Source organism: Argiope bruennichi, chromosome 9, assembly GCF_947563725.1.
Source record: "Argiope bruennichi chromosome 9, qqArgBrue1.1, whole genome shotgun sequence".
Classification (NCBI taxonomy): Eukaryota; Metazoa; Arthropoda; class Arachnida; order Araneae; family Araneidae; genus Argiope; species Argiope bruennichi.
The window spans coordinates 30,616,248-30,633,800 of NC_079159.1; the positions used below are offsets into that span (position 1 = coordinate 30,616,248).

The window sequence follows — 17,553 nt, forward strand, 5'->3', positions numbered from 1 at the left end:
CTTCTACTTTTAAAAAGCAGAAGCTATTTTTACCTTTAATTATTTTGGCATTTACAGAAAATATTTATTTGCACATGAGCTTGAAGAATTCAGGTTTTTCCCTACTGTTTTACCGGTATTTTTTCTCTTTCCTTCTACTAGTTTATTAACATAGAAAGGGTAATTCAAAAAAGAAAAATAACTTAACTCCATGGTGGTAGTAATTAAATTGCAGTGTTCGCTATTTAACGGTGCATGGTTTAAACCATTACAAAATGCGCTCAGGTATAACAGTTAACACTAATTATTAACTTCAAACTTAATTATCATCATTCCTTTAGGAAAATCCGCCATTATGATATCTGATATCATGGAACACTTACTATTCTATTTGTCCACGAATTCTGACAGGTAGAATATTTGGCATTTTCACCGCATTTGATTTTTTTTAATTGAACCTCGAAGTTCGAAAAGGAATACCGATATCGATCTGAAAATTTTGCAAAGTATTCATTTTTCTGACATTATAGTGAAATTCTAAAAAGTTTGATCCAATTAAAAAATGTAGCAATATTTTTCCAAGCTTGTGCGTTTAAAAAAAATTATTCTATTCTATTTAGACTATTTTAACATCCTAAAACCCTTTTTATATATATTTTTAATGCCTATAACTTTCAGGCTTAAATTTTTCTTCTGAAATTAATAACCTCTTACCTAAACTCAGAAAACCAATGTTTCGGCTTTCTCAACCTCTTTCCTTGCTACACAGTCCCGATATCCAAGAGAAAATGCTGTGGCATGTTTTGGATGGCCAACCCAATAATTTAATGCAATAAAATTGCTGTTATGTTTTCTTATCAAGTTTTAATATTTTTCGTAATAATTCGACTGAACTGTTATGGAACATTGTGAGTAATCGCATAGATATTGATAAGGAAGAGATCCATCATTAGAATTAATTTCATTGAACCCATTACACAAAGAAGTATTGTTAAACCGTCTCAGAAGGTCAAAGCTAAGGAACGATTTTTTTCAGGAGGTAGTCTTGTTTCTTGTGCCTACTATAGCAAATTAGTCTTCCAATAAATAAGAAAATGCATACAAATTTCGAATGAAGTCTTATTTTTTTTTTCAAACTTCATCCTTTATATTGTACTATAAAGTTTGTTTTCTGTTATTGCTAGGGTTATTTTTTAACCTAATTAACCTAGTTTTCAATAAGGTAGATGACTACGTAAAAAGTCGAAAAGTGAAAGTTTTTGCTAAACTTTTTTTTTTAAATTTAATATTTTAATGCTTGCACAGATTTCCTTATAACACTATTAGAATTTTATTTCTATTTTTGGGACGTTACACTGATTTTTCATATTTGTATTTACATATGTTTTAATGCTATTTTACATCTTTAGATGCTATTTTCTAAAATTCTAATTTTTGATAGAATTTTCTTATTAAAACCTCATAAATAAAAATCTAATGCATATTTTTTGTTCAAATTTGGTATAATAATTTCTTGATATGCTCTTCAGTTCCTGAAATATAAAATAAGTAATCTATTCATTTAGGAATATTTTATAGTTGTTTTAGTGTTTCATAATGCGAAAAAATTGAAAATTTCGTATTATTTATATTATGCCCCGATAATTAAAGAATGGGGAAAAGATTTCTTATTTCAAGAATTCGATATATATTTCTTTAGGTATTTGCAAATTTTTAGCAAATAATTTGATAAATCTCTAAACTAAAATTTGTTTTGCTTTGTATCTATTTATAGCCCAAAAAAAAGTTTTTTTTCCAATTTTTAAAACCCTTTTGTCATTTAACTGGTATATTTTGGTTTCATAGATGTTTCTTAAATCTTTTTTATGGAAATATTTAAAAATTTAACTATTTTTGAACGTTTTTCAAAAGAATCATCTAGAACATAGTCGTATACCTTTTATCAAAAATGCTCGAAATATTTAAATTTCATAATTTTAGATATTTAAGTTGAATATAGCGTCTTCTGAAATTAAACTGAGAAGGTGAATGTAATATAAAAGGGATACATTCTTCATATTGTATTCTGTATCGATTTTTATCTATCTTAAATTTTTTCTTACCGCGATATTTACCCAGTCGAAAAAAATCTTCGAAACCTTAGGATATCATTAAGAAAAATTTCTTCATAATTTTAAATCATAAAATGTATTTTTAAAAACGATTTGATGATGTATGAAAGAAATTTTAGCTTAATTATTTAATCAAAAAAATTATTTCAATTTTTTGGTTTAAAAGTTTTTTAACTAATTTTTAGCTAAAAATGAATTTGAAATATGGCAGCTCGATTTAAACTGGTTTCGGTCCGAATGTATTCTTTCCGACCACTTAAAGTCTGCGATTTTTTTTTTTTTTTTAATATTATTAGAAATTCTCTTGCAAAAAGAAAATTAGGTTCCGATTTCTTTTTCAAATAAAGAAATTTTGATTTTTCAAATCAAATTCTAGAAATAAGCATTATCTTTTTATTTTATTTAAACAACAATGAATTGAAATTTGTGTTACTTGACGTCCCACAGTTTCTTTTTCCTATGTATGACAAAAATATAGTTTTATTTCCTAATATAATATATGAACAGAAAAAAAATAATTGCATTGATTAAAAACTCGATCGTTAGATTTAGATGAATATTAATATATTACGTATCATTAATTCAGAAAAAAAAAATTTGAAATTGAGTTTGTGGTTATTTTACATAGGGCTGTCATCACAAATATTCAAAAACGCAATGGAAATTTGTATATGGCCCTTACAGCAAAACTTTTTATCTGTTTCAGAGTTTGGATTAAAATTCTCCGTGAGAACTTGAAATCTCCAACAATCGTACTTGGACAAAATAAATTGAATTTGAAATTTGATTTTCTTCGTTGCGCTTTGTAATTGCATCATAAAGGATTATTATTATAAAGAAGGAAAACTTTGTTGTTAAATATATATTGCATATTTATAAATTAATTCCTTTTTTTTTTACTTGTGATTATTTGGAAATTTGATTTTACATTTTCATCTCTCTTTCATGTATTAATTAGGACAATGCTTAGCAATAAGAATAGCTCTTATATTCTTGACAGAACAATTCTTTATCAGAAATTATTAGGAATTGAAAAGCCCCTTTCTTTTCTAAAATAAGAAGACTGCAACCATAACCGTTATTTGTTGACGTTTTGTATTAAGTGAACTGTACATTTTATGACTAAATGTTTGCAGTAGTATAAAGTAATTTTTTTCAATATGCCGCTGCAATCGTCAAATAACTCAGAGTAAGAAGTCGACCTGCGATTATGGCGGCCAATTCGCATCCTTGCTTGCAACCAGTAGGTAATACAATATAATATAGCAAGTATCGAAATATTTCTCGAGGAAATAGTAAGCATTATAAGTTGGAACAGCCTCGCACTACTTTATATTAACAAATCTATTCGAAAAAGTCTGCCGAATCGTTAAAAATAACCACAAAATTAGTACAAGTTTTAAACATACTAATCTGAATTAATTGTATACTTGAGCACAATAGCTTTACTCATATCCCTGCTGAATATAATGCAATAAGTTTTTGAGAATAAATCATTATCTTGTACTCCCCCTGCCCCCTTTTTTTTTAGAAAGTCCGACAGTCATTTGCTTGGCATTAAATGTTAACACATAAGAGAAAAAGTTAACAGATATTCCTGACATAATTTCGTTAAATTTCCTGAAATAATAATTTAAATAATACCAAAACTTCCTTATTTATTTTAAAAAGATCAATCCTTTTCTTGAAATCTTGCATGAAATATATAATAAGTTTTATTGACCAAGCAATTTGGAAATAAAAAGAAAAATAACAAACATTTTTTTATATATATTGTGAGATATTCTTTTAAAAAATTAAAACGCTTAACGTATATTTTTGCAGCGAAATAATTTCCCCCTTTAAATGACGCACATTATATGGCAGACAACCGAAGTTATTTTTACTTCAAGGTAAGTGAGAATTTAGAGGGATTTATTGTGTTCTCGCGTATAAAAACAGGAGACACCTTCCCTGTTTTGATGCCTTTCCTTCCTTAGAAATGCGACTAAACATTTGCTGCTACATTTTCCTGTGTGTTTCTCTGTGTTTTTAGGAACTTTAAGAGCAATAAAAATCATTATTTACATCCGGTAATTCAGAATTTACATACCGGATCAATAAATTAACAAGACTTATTAGTTCTCAAGGTCCATATTCTGTAATGAACTTGTAAGAAACCCCATGTGGGTTATACTTGGAGAAAGCTAAAACCGAAGAGAAATGTAGAGAAATTTTTTACGAAAACTGAACTGCAACTTAGGAAATTAGAAGTCATTTTTTTAATATATCCCTCCTTCATTAGAACAAAAGGCTCGGCAATTTACGATATCTTACCGATATTGCATAGCATCCGGAATATCGAAGACCATGATGAAAACATCAAAAATATATTTTGTGATAATATGGATTACACAAATTGCTCGAACCACTGAAAATATTGTTGATCAGAATTTACAAAAAGACATCTGCACTATATTAACGGACTTCAGAATATCGGGAAAAAAATCATAAAGACATTGTAACAACATTTTGGGCTAATATTGAAATACTGTTAATAAAAATATATAAAAAAAATATCTTACCGATATTGTACGGCATTCGGATTATCGAAGAGCATTATGAAAACATCTAAAATATTTTGTGATAATATTGCTTGTACAAATTGTACGAACCGTTGGAAATATTATAACTCGGAATGTACAAAAGACATCCGCACTTTATTAACGGTGTTTAGAATATTGAATAAAATCATCAAAGTATTGTAACAATATTTTTTGCTAATATTGAAATAATGTTGATCAAAATATATAAAAAAAATATCTTTTCAATATTTTATGACATTTAGAATATTGAACAATACCGTAGAGGCATTACAGAATATTTTGAATTAATAGGGACTAAACTACTACTGTTGGTCAAAATGCACAAAAAGATATCTTCATTGTACTGGGCATCATTCGAAATATCACAGAGAAAGTCAAAACATTGCACTTTATTTTATGCTAATAGGAACTGATATTTTATTGGCCACAATGTTTAAAAAGATATTTCTGAAATATTCAGAACATCGACCAACATCGTGGAGACATCGCAAAATATTTTGAGCTAATATAGACCGAAATATTTTTGTTCTAAATGTACAAAAATATCCTTAAATTCGATTAAAAATGAATATTATTAAGATATGGGTCATAATATGCAAAAATATAATAATACAGCATCTAAAAAATTATTATAAACCCACCGAAATTTTGTTTTTATAATTTTTGTTGTTTTAATTTTGTTAACTGCCGTTCGTGCTTTTGTTCGTGCAGTATTCTCGACGTAGACCACTTCACGACAAACTCTGCGAAACATGGTGTTCATAACCACTGATATGCTTTCAACAGCCGCCGCAAGCATGTTTTGTACGTGCCTATCTAAAAATTATTCTTTATGTTTTCATTTCGTTGGGATATGTAATAGATCCCTTTTAACACTTCCCTTATGTATGGCAATGAAGGAATTGAAGATGTGCATAAAACACAAAGCGAATCTCTCCCGCCTTACCTAAATGTCCGGGGTAAAATGAAAACAAGTCACTGCAACACCACAATCAGGCACTGATATGAAAGCAAAATGGAGCCCATTACGATGCAGTCCATGCATTCACCGCCCATAAAGGGATAGGGCCGGACATCGGTATGGAGATAGCTCAGCCCCACAACTACTATACCCTACGGTTAAGCAAGAATTTGCTTACTCATATTGCAACTTCTCTTCTCCGTATCTAAGGTGCCTCTCCAGTGAAATAAGATGCATATTAGTAAAATTAATAATGAGGTGGATTGACACCATGTGACAAAAGTATGTTACATAATAACAATTTTTATTTCTCTAAACAAAGTTTCTTCAGTTTAAATCTTTCTTCTTAACATTTTTTACAAGATAATTATAGTCATTCTTAGCCTATGTAATTTCTTTGAATAATCATTTAAGATATAGTATATCTCTACGATTTTGTTCTATATTCGTATGCTGTACAATATCGTAACAATGTTGTTCGATATTCTGAATGCTGTATAAAATCGTGGCGATATCTTAACAATGTTGTTGGACATTTTGTATTAGCAGAGAAATCTGTAAATAAATATATGGGTGCGCATAATTTTATGACAATCAGAAGTGATCATTGATATTGAAAGAACCCCACGTATTAACCTATAAATTTAATTTCGATTAAATTGCGGCATTATTACTCCTGTTCTGTATAAAAATTCATTGTTGCATTAAGATAATCACGTACACATATTAGAATTTTTCTCTATGACTGATCAAGTCCAACATATTACACAAATAAATAGGTTTAATGTTAGAACAGCATACTGAATTCCCTTTAGCTGGCTCATCATCATGAATTTAGATCATTCCTCTTTTTGAAGTGTCTTGTTCCTAGATAGGCAAGCATGATTCCAAAAATGTGGATGCGGAGTGATACAAAGGGGAGAGCGATTTGTTAAAATTTAGAAGTTGAATTTTTTGATGAGCTCATTACATTTTTACTTTCTTTCTTTCTTTCTTATTTTTATTTTTTACCCGAGGTAAAATACTTTCCACCTGTAGCATTTCTATAAAAACATAGTGAAGAGGTTAATGATACATTATTTATACATGGCTCTTTATTCGTGTATAAAAGATAAAAATGTATTACACGAGTCTATGAGCGTAGAAAATATAATGTGTGACGAAAGTGCTTTAAAAAGAAATCTACTATTTCATTACATCATGATTTCTCTTAAATGAATTGATTTTTTTTATCTGAAATTAATAATTTTCAACCAAAATTATATATTATGAACATTTTAGAAAGCTCATAAAATATTATTTTGCGCAAAAATGTTTAGAACGTTTTCTAAGTCCTTCCAAAAGCTACCTCTAGAATCTTACCTGATCAAGTCATTAGTTATATAAATATGAGTTAGAGTTATATACTGTAGCCGTTAAATACACCGGTTTTCAATTTTTCCTTAAATATCTTTATGTAAATTTAATGATGCGTTGTATATTTGTTATTGGTAACCAAATGTTACTATCCTCTCGCTCATTTGATTATTAAATAAAATCCTAAAACTGTAAATTGAAAATAGTTAGATTCCGCTTGTCTAGTTTAAAATTTGTAAAAATGTGTTTTTCGAACTTAGAGAAGTCTACAACGTGTTCAAAATCTTGATTTCGATTTTTTTGAAAATTACGATACTTTCTCTGTTCTACGTTTACGAAAAAGTAAAAACTATTGCTAAGTGGGTAACATTGAAAGGAATAATGTTATGAAGAGGTCTAATGTCAAAGTACTATTAGTAAGAAAAGTTATTCTTTATGTTGTAGTAATAATTCATCTAATTTGAATCATCTTTTTATTTAAACAGTAAATTAGTTATAAGGAAATGAAAATTACCATACCCTCTTTCTGTTTAATGACCCATCTACTAATTCTGGCTAAGATTTTCGCCCATCCTGCAATATAGATCTTGCCAATTGAAAATCAAAAACTTTCCATCAGACATTTAATGAGAAACATTGCAACAGGTGTATAGAATCGATCTAATAATAAAATGCTAATGCATTAACCCTTATTAAAGCTAATAATATAGATTATTATCAACCTTTTTCCCGTAAAGATTTCACCGTAACAGGATTACTTATTTAACCTATCAAATTTAGTTATTAGTAAAGCCTTATCAATCGACGTAATGTCTGCTACAAAGTGTTTCACTGAGTAATGAATTAGAATAAATTGTCGATGCTTATAAGAAAAACGCAAATAAAAATAAACTATTAGACGTCGAAAAAACACGTTTTTGTCCCAAGAAAGTTGTTTTCTTTCTGGAAACCCTTCGAAACTTCTAACAATTAACTATTTTACGTTTTGTGAAAATTGTATTTAAAAACATATTATTTCTTATCCATTTCTTTTGTAAATTACAACAAAATTGAAATTTTTACAATATACTTGGCTGAAAAAATTGAATCAATTTTTGAAATGCTGAAGAATGGATAAATTTAAGCTATTAATGCATTATTTAAAGAAATATATTGCGCGTAATATGTTTTTATATATGAATATTGTCATATTACTGTATTTTTTTAAACAGGCGATGTGACTGATTGATTCACATAATTTGTAAAACTTCTAATTTTATATTTTTAATCTATTATGCTATTTTAAATTAAAGTATACTAAACAGAAAACTATTCTCATACTTCTATATCGTAAGCTTTACAATCATTTAACAGTTTAATGGTATATGGGGCAAAAATATTAAAATTAAATAAATCACAAACAATTCAGATGAAAGCAGGTCAAAATTATATATTCGTTAAAAATTCGTTATCCTGAAACATATTTTAATAGTTTAATGGATATGGGACAAAAATATTAAAATGGAAAATTAATGAAATTATAGACAATTCTGATGAAAGCAGGTTCAAGCAAACAAAATTTTATCTAAATAATTCGTTATTCCAAAATATTTTTTTCATATTTTCATGGAAACGAATATTGCTTTTTACGTATCTAGATATGTAAATTTATATACAAATAATAATAATATAATTATAATGTAAGAAACAAACTAAAAAAGTGTCACTTACTTTGAAATGTTTTCAAGTACATCTGATATTTTCAACCAACAAATCATAATTAATTAATTAATTGATAGGTATGCTATTTTTTTAATTATCGTCCCCTTCTTACAATGATGGTTTACATTTAAATCCGGTACAACATGGAAGGAAAAACCGATACAATTTCAATGTTTTGAAGAAAAAAAAAACCGATAAGATTTCAATGTTTTGCATGAACTCGCCCATATCTCAAACGACTTCTGACATTAACTCTGGAGAACTTCTAAGAAATGAAGACTTTCCTAAACAATCGAAAATTACAATCAATTTCTCATTGTTGTAATTCCCCTTTGTAGTTCAACTCCGGAACTAACCGTTCAATTTCACTGGAAATCCCCCTCTTGTCGAAGTTAAATAAGGGTTGTTTCAACTACCTGCTCTTCAATCTGGTTTTTTCCATTCTAGTAGGATTCCGTTGTTTCGTGACGTAGTTGTTTGCATGCGAATCGCGTGGTCATCCCCCAAGACCGGCTAGTTTTTAAATCTAAGATGTTGTCCTTGACCATGAGACAAAGTGCTTTGTTTGAAAACGGTTACTAGGTTTTCTAACTCAACTGCAGAGCGTGCAGTGAATGTTAATGTACCTACTTTTATTTTGCATGCAGTGTTATAATGATGTTTTTTTCTTTCTTTTGGTCGCGTTTCTTCAGTTATTGTTTTATAATATCTTCATGTAAGTGAAAGTCACGCACAAATCGGAAATAGACAACTGTTTCTTTATTTGAAATTGTATAAGATGAATTAAATTGTTAAGAATTTCAAAATGGATTCCTTTTGTTATTAAATAATTATCGCTCCTATGGTCTTTTATCCACATATATAAAGTTTAATTTTAAGGAAAAGAATAGAATTTTAGTTTTAATATTTTTATTTTTTTATTTTCTTCGCATAGATTTCTTATTCTATTTAACAACTTTTATTTTTCCTAAGTAATGTAAATAATATAATGTAATAAATCTAATATTTTGAAATCTAAGAATGATTAATTGACAATTGTCTCTTTATTTGAAATTGTATAAGATAAAATAAATTGTTAAGAATTTCTAAGTGTTCTTTGTAATAAAATCATTATAGCCATTATGGTCTTTTATTCCCATATGCAAAGTTTAATTTCGAAGCGAAAGAAATGAAATTTTAACATCCAAATTTTTTTTATTTACTTCGCATAGGTTTTTTATTCTATTTAAGAACTTTTATTTTTGCTAAGTATTATAAATAATATAATGTAATGTAATAAATCTAATATTTTGAAATCTAGGAATGATTTTTATTTTATATCACAGCCAGTAACATTGTTTCATTAAGGGAGAAGAGCTGTAATGTTGCTCAATATGTTGCTTAAATTTTGTATCTTCGCGTACTGAATTAAAAAGCATAATATATCTAAGGACATTTATTGATTTATGCGATTCATTTATTAATATATACCACAGTTTAAAATGCTTTTACAGTAGAAGTCCTATTAAGAGATTTAGTTTATTTTAGTTATATTAACGCCCCATTTTCAAGCAACATTGAAGTTATTTTGAGATGGACCTCGTAATTTTGAGCCGCAGTCAGAGGATGAGGACGACACCTGAACTGGCACCCCTTCTCCAAATTTCCGCATCATACCAGCGGAAGGTCATTTAGCCCTGATGGAATTAGTGCGTACCAGGCCTGCTTACACGACAGTTCTTTGGTGAAATCAGGCCCCGAATTTAAAACCCTCCGTTTCCGAAGCCGAGACCTTACCAGCGGGCCACTGCGGCCCTCCTATTAACAGAATTAATTGTACCAAATTCGATCCGGATAACTGAATGATTATGTAAAAAAGATTATTTCTGTGGGTGAAAAAAAAATGAAATTTGCTGATATCGTCTTAATTTAATAATTGCAAAAATAATGTTGTTTACTCTTTGTATTCTTACACAGTATATTAAAGTACCACAGCTTGAATCTGTCACTCAAAATTAGTTATTTCATTGCCTTTATTTTTTTTATACTCCTGAATTTTATTTGTAGGATATTTCTTTCCTCAAAGAAAATTCAAAGTATTAAAGTTCTGTTTATTGTATTTGGTTTCTATAATCTCTATTCATTTATCTAGCTTTGATAAATCCCCGAAAAGCTTGTTTCCCTGAATACCTTCTTTCCAGACCGTGAAACGGATTAGCTCGCTTCATTATCACAGTGAAAAATATCTCTGCAATATCAGCATTTTTTTTTTTTTTTTTTTTTTTTTTTGAAAATGACAACTATGTAAAGAGATAAATTTCTTTATCAAGGCAAGGTAGTTTACTGATGCAATACCATTCTTTCGCTTGAGTTTAACTGTTTTGCTGTGAGAAATATTTTAAATAATCAGGCTCCATTTTTGAAAATTCAGATAATTTAAAAACGGGCAAAGAGAAAAGTAAACTGCTTTTTTTTTTTTTTTCATTCAACTGCCGGTACGATTTTCGAAATTATTACCAGAAAACAAATCAATCATTTATAATAATAAAATTTCCATTGGCACTACTTAGTTTCATTTTTGTCATAAAAGCATTTATTTAATTTTTGTATAGTACCATGCTTATAGCCTAGTAAAAAGAAATCGTTCTAAAAATGTGGTAATTGTTTTCGCCCCTTTTTCTTCACATCTATCGACTTTAATATTGCAGATAATAATTTTATGACAAAAAATTTTTTAACTATAGTTATTGCAGTTTCTCTCAGAATAATGCCCTTTGGATGAAAAAGACAAATTGTTGTATAAATTAAAAAAAAAAAAAAAGAGCATCGAAGACATTCGAAAACTTAACTACATATCTAAAATACTGATTGCACATGTGTAAAACTTTTTAAATAATTCCTGATTTTTTTATTTTTTTTTTTTTATTTAGCCCTGTTTTGTTTTTCAACGAATCTCAAACAATGAATTTTAAGAAAATAAATACATTAATTAATTCAAAAAATAATTTTAAAAATTCGCAGAATATTTATATGTTATATATTTCGCTTTTTGCATAATTTCAAATACTTATGCACTAAAATTATGTTACAATTATACTTTAAAGTAATATTTGTAAATATATTTGAAAACTTATTAATAAAGGCCTTTCATTTACAATTTAAAATCTATGTGTAACGGTCTTATGTTGTTTCTCCTTGTAAAACATTTTTTCAAGTGATCTAATCGATTCTTTTACCTTTATACCAAAAGATTTTTGAATCAATAAATTGCAATTTTTTGACAAATCTTAGATTTTATTTTTTAGTTTATAATCTTTATGCATATACCTACCTCATTCACACAGTAACAGTTCACGATTTCTGCGGGTTTTTTTTTTTTTTTTTTTTTGTATAAATAATACAAAGTTTAATAAAACTATATTTGCATGCATTATTATTATAAGTGGGAAATTAATCTAGAAAGTTAGGGTTCGAAAATAGGTATTAATATTAATATAATATAAATATGAAATATATTAAGCAATATTAAAGTAATAAAAAAGATATATATATATATATATATATATATATATATATTATTATTAAAATATTATATATAATTATTAAAATATTTTGAAGAAAGTTCATCAATTCTTTTATTAACAATATCCTATTGCAATATCCCTTAATAAAATATCTTTTAGAATAACATCGAATTGTTACCATCTGCAAAAATATTGCACGCACCTACATGATTTCGAAAGAAAAACAAAACACTAAAAATTTATTACTACACAACTCAATTCTGAGCACAACAAAAAACGTCACCACGATGCGGAATTCTGTTTTCCGTTGCCATACCAAATTTGAGCGTACCAACTCATCCTTATCCTTTTCATTCCGCATCAATCACATAACCACGCGATTTTCTTTTAATAGAATAAAATCGCAATACAACTTTCACCCTTCGTTTTTATTCTTACTCCGCTCTTTCGCTCCATTCAATAGTGATGCAAGAAACTCAGTAACCGGAAACAAAACGATTGATTTCTGTTTAACAAGCGCCACTTATAAACATTCGTATTACAAACGCCATAAAACGTACATCACAACAATCACGGGAAACGACAGGAAGCGATTATGCGTTTCTTTCCCCCGTGCACTTGTCAACAAAACGGCTTGAAACGTCACGCGTCGCCGTGACGTCACACACGACGTTACGATTTGTAGGCGTCATAGGTGAAGAAATATAAAAATTACACGTGACCCCGTCACCGCCAATCAGATGTCAATTTGTGATCGGAAGTGGGGGGAGCTAATCTTACGAGAAAATGCAATGCCCATTGAGTAAAAATTGAAGGAAAAACCATTCGAGTGGAACTGGATGTGCAGGATGGCTCTGAGAGTTTTTTTACGCGGTTTTACCACAAGGCACGCACGCGGAAGTATAAAGAACTAGTTTGGGTGTGCGGCTATTTCTTTTGACAGCGTAGCGTAAGTGCGGACAGCACGTGTTTTCGGATTTTGCACAGTGAATATTAATCAACCGGTGCGGTTGTAAAATTTGTGGATGTTTTGGTGTTGTGTGAGAATTTCTGGAACTGTAAACAGCTGTAGTGGATACTAGTGAATTTGCGTATTGTTTTTATCATTGAATACTTTGGAAAACTTAAAGGTAATTAGTAATTTAGATTTTTAAGTAAACAATAGCATACTTAATTATATATATCCTTTAATTAATTCTTACGATTAATTTGTATATAATATGATTCGTATTCGCGCAAATATATGATTTTTCATTCCATATCTACTAATCTAAAGAAATGTTAATTAATAATTTAGATTTTAAAAAAGCATACTATGTTGATTATACATCCTCTAACGTATATTTTGAGATTAATACATATATAATACACATTGTATTCGTATAAATATATGATATTTCATCCATCTACTAATTTAAAATAATTTGCCTGCATTGTTTGATAAGATTATTATATACAAGACTAGTATGATTTATAATCATTGCCTATTATCTGGTAGTCATTGTGCTGGACTTAATTAAAAATACCCTGCTTGAAAACTGAAATTTTGTGAAAACTAATCTCACATATAATCATTATTTTATAAAGAGATATGCTTTGTGTCAAACTGCATTATCTTGCAATATAATTATTATTTGAAAAATAATTTATTTATGAAAAGTAATTTGACGTATATTCACTGCATGTAAAAAAAAATATTCGCCAAGTTTAGCTTTAGTTTAAATTTTTTTAAAAATATATTTTAAATTTGGATAGATATTTAAATTAAATTTACAAATATTTAAATTTAAAATTAATTTTAATAAAAATATAATTTAATTTTAAAATATTTTGCATATTACAGTTGATTCAAAATTTAATTGTTTATAAAAAAAATATTTTCATTATTCAAATGCTATAGCCATCTTTTATAAATTATATATAGATATTCTGAAATATTACATTTAGTTTAAATTACTTCATATTTCGATCCACTTATCGACAAACGATCATATTTTATTTAAAAACTTCTATGAATCTACCCATAGAAAATGTAAACAAACAGATTCCACTGCACTCAATACGCATATTCACTTGCTGCTTGCTGAAAGACCCATTACAGTGACGAACTCTTTGAAATACGTGAGCCTCTTGAATGCCTTATTACTTGATGAATACTACTGGAGCATCCACTCTATTTCGCAATCAATACATGCCTAACGTAATGCACTGGATGGACGGAGATCATCCTCACATGCAAAAAACAACCCGTGACACGTGGGCATCTAGCTCCCTGGATATACGTGTGACAGGTACGATTCTAGAATGCATTCTATTTTTTTTCCCACTCATCACAGATCTAAAATTAAAAATACGGTGATGGATACAACTGCGGGTTTCTTGTAATGCTGTATAGGGTTTTTATGTATGTATATTTGTTTTGATCATTTCTAATTTTTCTCCTGCTTTACATCGTTACGTTTTTCCTTTAAAATATTTATAAAATCGAGAGAAGTATGTTTATCTCCAAATTCAATAATTCTTAAATATCAAAGAGGCGTGTTTAACCTTTAAGTTGTTACAAAAGATTGTCTTAAGGGTATCTTTAAGGATCGTCTTTATCTCTAAAATTCATCCCTATAATCATTTGTTCCCGCCCGTCATAATAAATATTAATCTGAAACTTTATTTTACCGTAATTGTACCTGTATTAATATAAATGCTAATTAAATTATATTTGAAATGCAAGCTAACGAACAAAATTGAAAATTTTTGTTTCTTTTTTTAATTTAATATAAATAAATAAATATCGGTAAAAAATTATTTGTATATTGTAATAAATAATACAAAATATTATTATTACATTTGCTTTTGTTATGCTTGGTTTTGCATGATTGTATAGAAGCATGCATTTATAAAGGGCGCATAAGAATCTCCTTTGCTTAGGGGAGCATGAATTTTATTCTTCCTAGGGCGCTACTGACCCTGCGCTATTGCATAGTGAAATCTGTTCTACTATTCCTGTTTAGAACTACTATTTCTTAACAACTTCAGAAAATATAAAATATATGAATAAACATAATGAAATAATGTAAGTAAAACAAATAATATGATTTTAACAATTAAATTCATTATTATTATTATTATTATTTTGAAATTATAATGTATCATCAATTAACGGTTAGAAAAGATGGCTTAATTTGGCACCAAATATATTGCTGTAATAGAAACTGGTTACTTCACTTTCTTTAACCATAACGAAGTGGTTTGATTTGGTAATTAAATACCAAATAAGTAAATTAATTTTAAATGCAAAATTAATTTTCATTCAATAAGCTAAATGAGTTTCTTTTCTTAAGTTAATCTTAATCCGAAAAATATTTTATTATACCAATATTAGAAAAAAGCAGCTCTGCAATTAAAGAGTTAAATAAAATGCAAACATTTGTTGTCGCTTCTATTCTTTTCTGTATATTTTGTCACTTCATATATCGATTCGCTATGCCTCAATGCAATTTCAGTCTTTAATAATTAATTATTTTCTATTTCTTTCCTTCAGTTTAACAGATACTCAAATCTCATTTTCATCTTTTCATTCTTCTCATTTATTGTTTTATCGTGTCAGATGTACCGGATTATATTTTTTTTCAGCTGAAGGTATTTCTTTCCAAATAAATTTCAATCTTGCAGTAATCTTAATACTACAATATTTGGATTTTCATCGCTGCTCAATTCTGGGCATAAATTTATGTTGAGATTGATCAGTTTGAAATCTAAAATTACTTTTTAATATTTCCATTCTCAAATTTACTTTTATCTTAAAGTAAAAAAAAAAAACTATACTTTAGTAAAAATGAAATTTTAATCTGTTAGTAATAGCATAAAATTAAATGTTAGGGAAAATTATATAAGCCTACAGACGTACCACGAAAGAACTCATGCTATCTGTAAACTGAATTCGAAAATCCCTTCCAGTTGTATTGGTTCGATTTAGTCAAAATTGGTTTTATATACATTAAGTTCATCTCTATTTTAATATATTAAAAAAAATGGCCGATATGATAAGATGGAAAGAATACCCTATTGTTCAAGAGATACAAAAAAAAATCAAATTCAAAAATATTATTTTTTTATATTATTGTACATTATTATTTATTTAAAATCCAGTTAATAATTGAATTAGGATTATTAATTTCTAGATTTAAAACTATATCATATGCAATGCAATATTATAAAAGGGTGTAAATTCGAGATTTTGAACATTTCAATGAATTTTTTTATAATATATTATATTTTATAAAATATATTATTATAATTTGTATAAAATATTATAATCAATAGGAAAGGAATTGGTCAGCAGATATTTTTCTCGTTAATTCAGCCAAATTTTTCATACTAAATTGTATTAATATTGTCACATTTAAAATAAATAAAACTCCTCAACTTATTTTTTTTTCTTATGTTGAAATTGATAAATTAGATTCAAGTAGACCAAAGTTTTCTTGCTATTTTATTTAATTACTTCTCTTTAAGCTTTTAGAAACATTTTGACAACATTGACAAAAACGTATTGACAACATTTTGCAAAACTATCTGTTTTTATAAAGTCCCAGAAGCTTCTGCATGATGTCTAAATTTAAGCGCGTACTTAAGTGCTTTTGAAAAAAAATTCTTTTTTTTTATGATTGTTTTTTATTATGATCTTTGAAGTGAAAGTGTATGACTATTTATTTTGCTTTCAGAAATAAATCAAATTGCTTTATAAAGTTAATTTACCTTCAAGTCAATGCGCAATTTTCTTTTGAAAATAAATATTCGAAAATTCTTTTTTTGGAATGAAGGTTATAATGCATATTAAATAACAATATTATGTGCATTTTATTTTTATAAACTGTCTTTAACAGAATGCTGACTTAATTATACTGTAGGCATAAATTTCTTCTATTAGGCCATCCTACTAGGTAGGCATTTTTATTTTCAACCTATTTTATCGTCTTATATGATATTAATAGATTTACTTTTAATGAGATAGGACTGGAACAAATAACCCTGAGAAATAATAATTTTCTTTGAACCTCTGCCTCCCTCCCACCTGGGAGTGGGAGTGCCTGAGGTTCACAGAAAACTACATATCTTTTGAAAGATGTATAAAAAGCGGAGAAAGCTCTTTCTTTATTCTAAGAAAGAGAATGTTGAAATTTTTATGGTAATAACTTATTTGTTGATAATAACTATTAAGAATTCTTTTCTTTTTTTTGGAAGGGAATCAAATTTAATAAACATTATCGCAAGAACATATTTATAAAAAAACGGATAAATAAAGTTGCGTCGAAATGCTAAAGAATTAGTAAGGATGTAATAAATCTTAGACAAATGAA

The 17,553-nt window shown here is 27.8% G+C and overlaps 1 protein-coding gene across 3 annotated transcripts in view; it reads left to right on the plus strand.

Moving 5' to 3' along the window:
• The window catches only part of LOC129985194 (probable nuclear hormone receptor HR38), an 86,934-nt gene that overhangs the window by 35,773 nt on the left and 33,608 nt on the right, over positions 1-17,553 (plus strand). Inside the window, exons 1-2 of one of the 3 annotated variants that reach the window (XM_056095126.1) lie at positions 13,092-13,326; positions 14,224-14,487. The exons of 1 other annotated variant lie outside the window; for it this stretch is intronic. In XM_056095126.1, coding sequence (XP_055951101.1) covers positions 14,331-14,487 — 157 coding nt within the window. In that variant the 5' untranslated portion in view covers positions 13,092-13,326; positions 14,224-14,330. Of the gene's footprint in view, positions 1-13,091; positions 13,327-14,223; positions 14,488-17,553 lie in introns of those variants that run through there. One more of the 3 variants, XM_056095127.1, reaches the window with a different exon arrangement.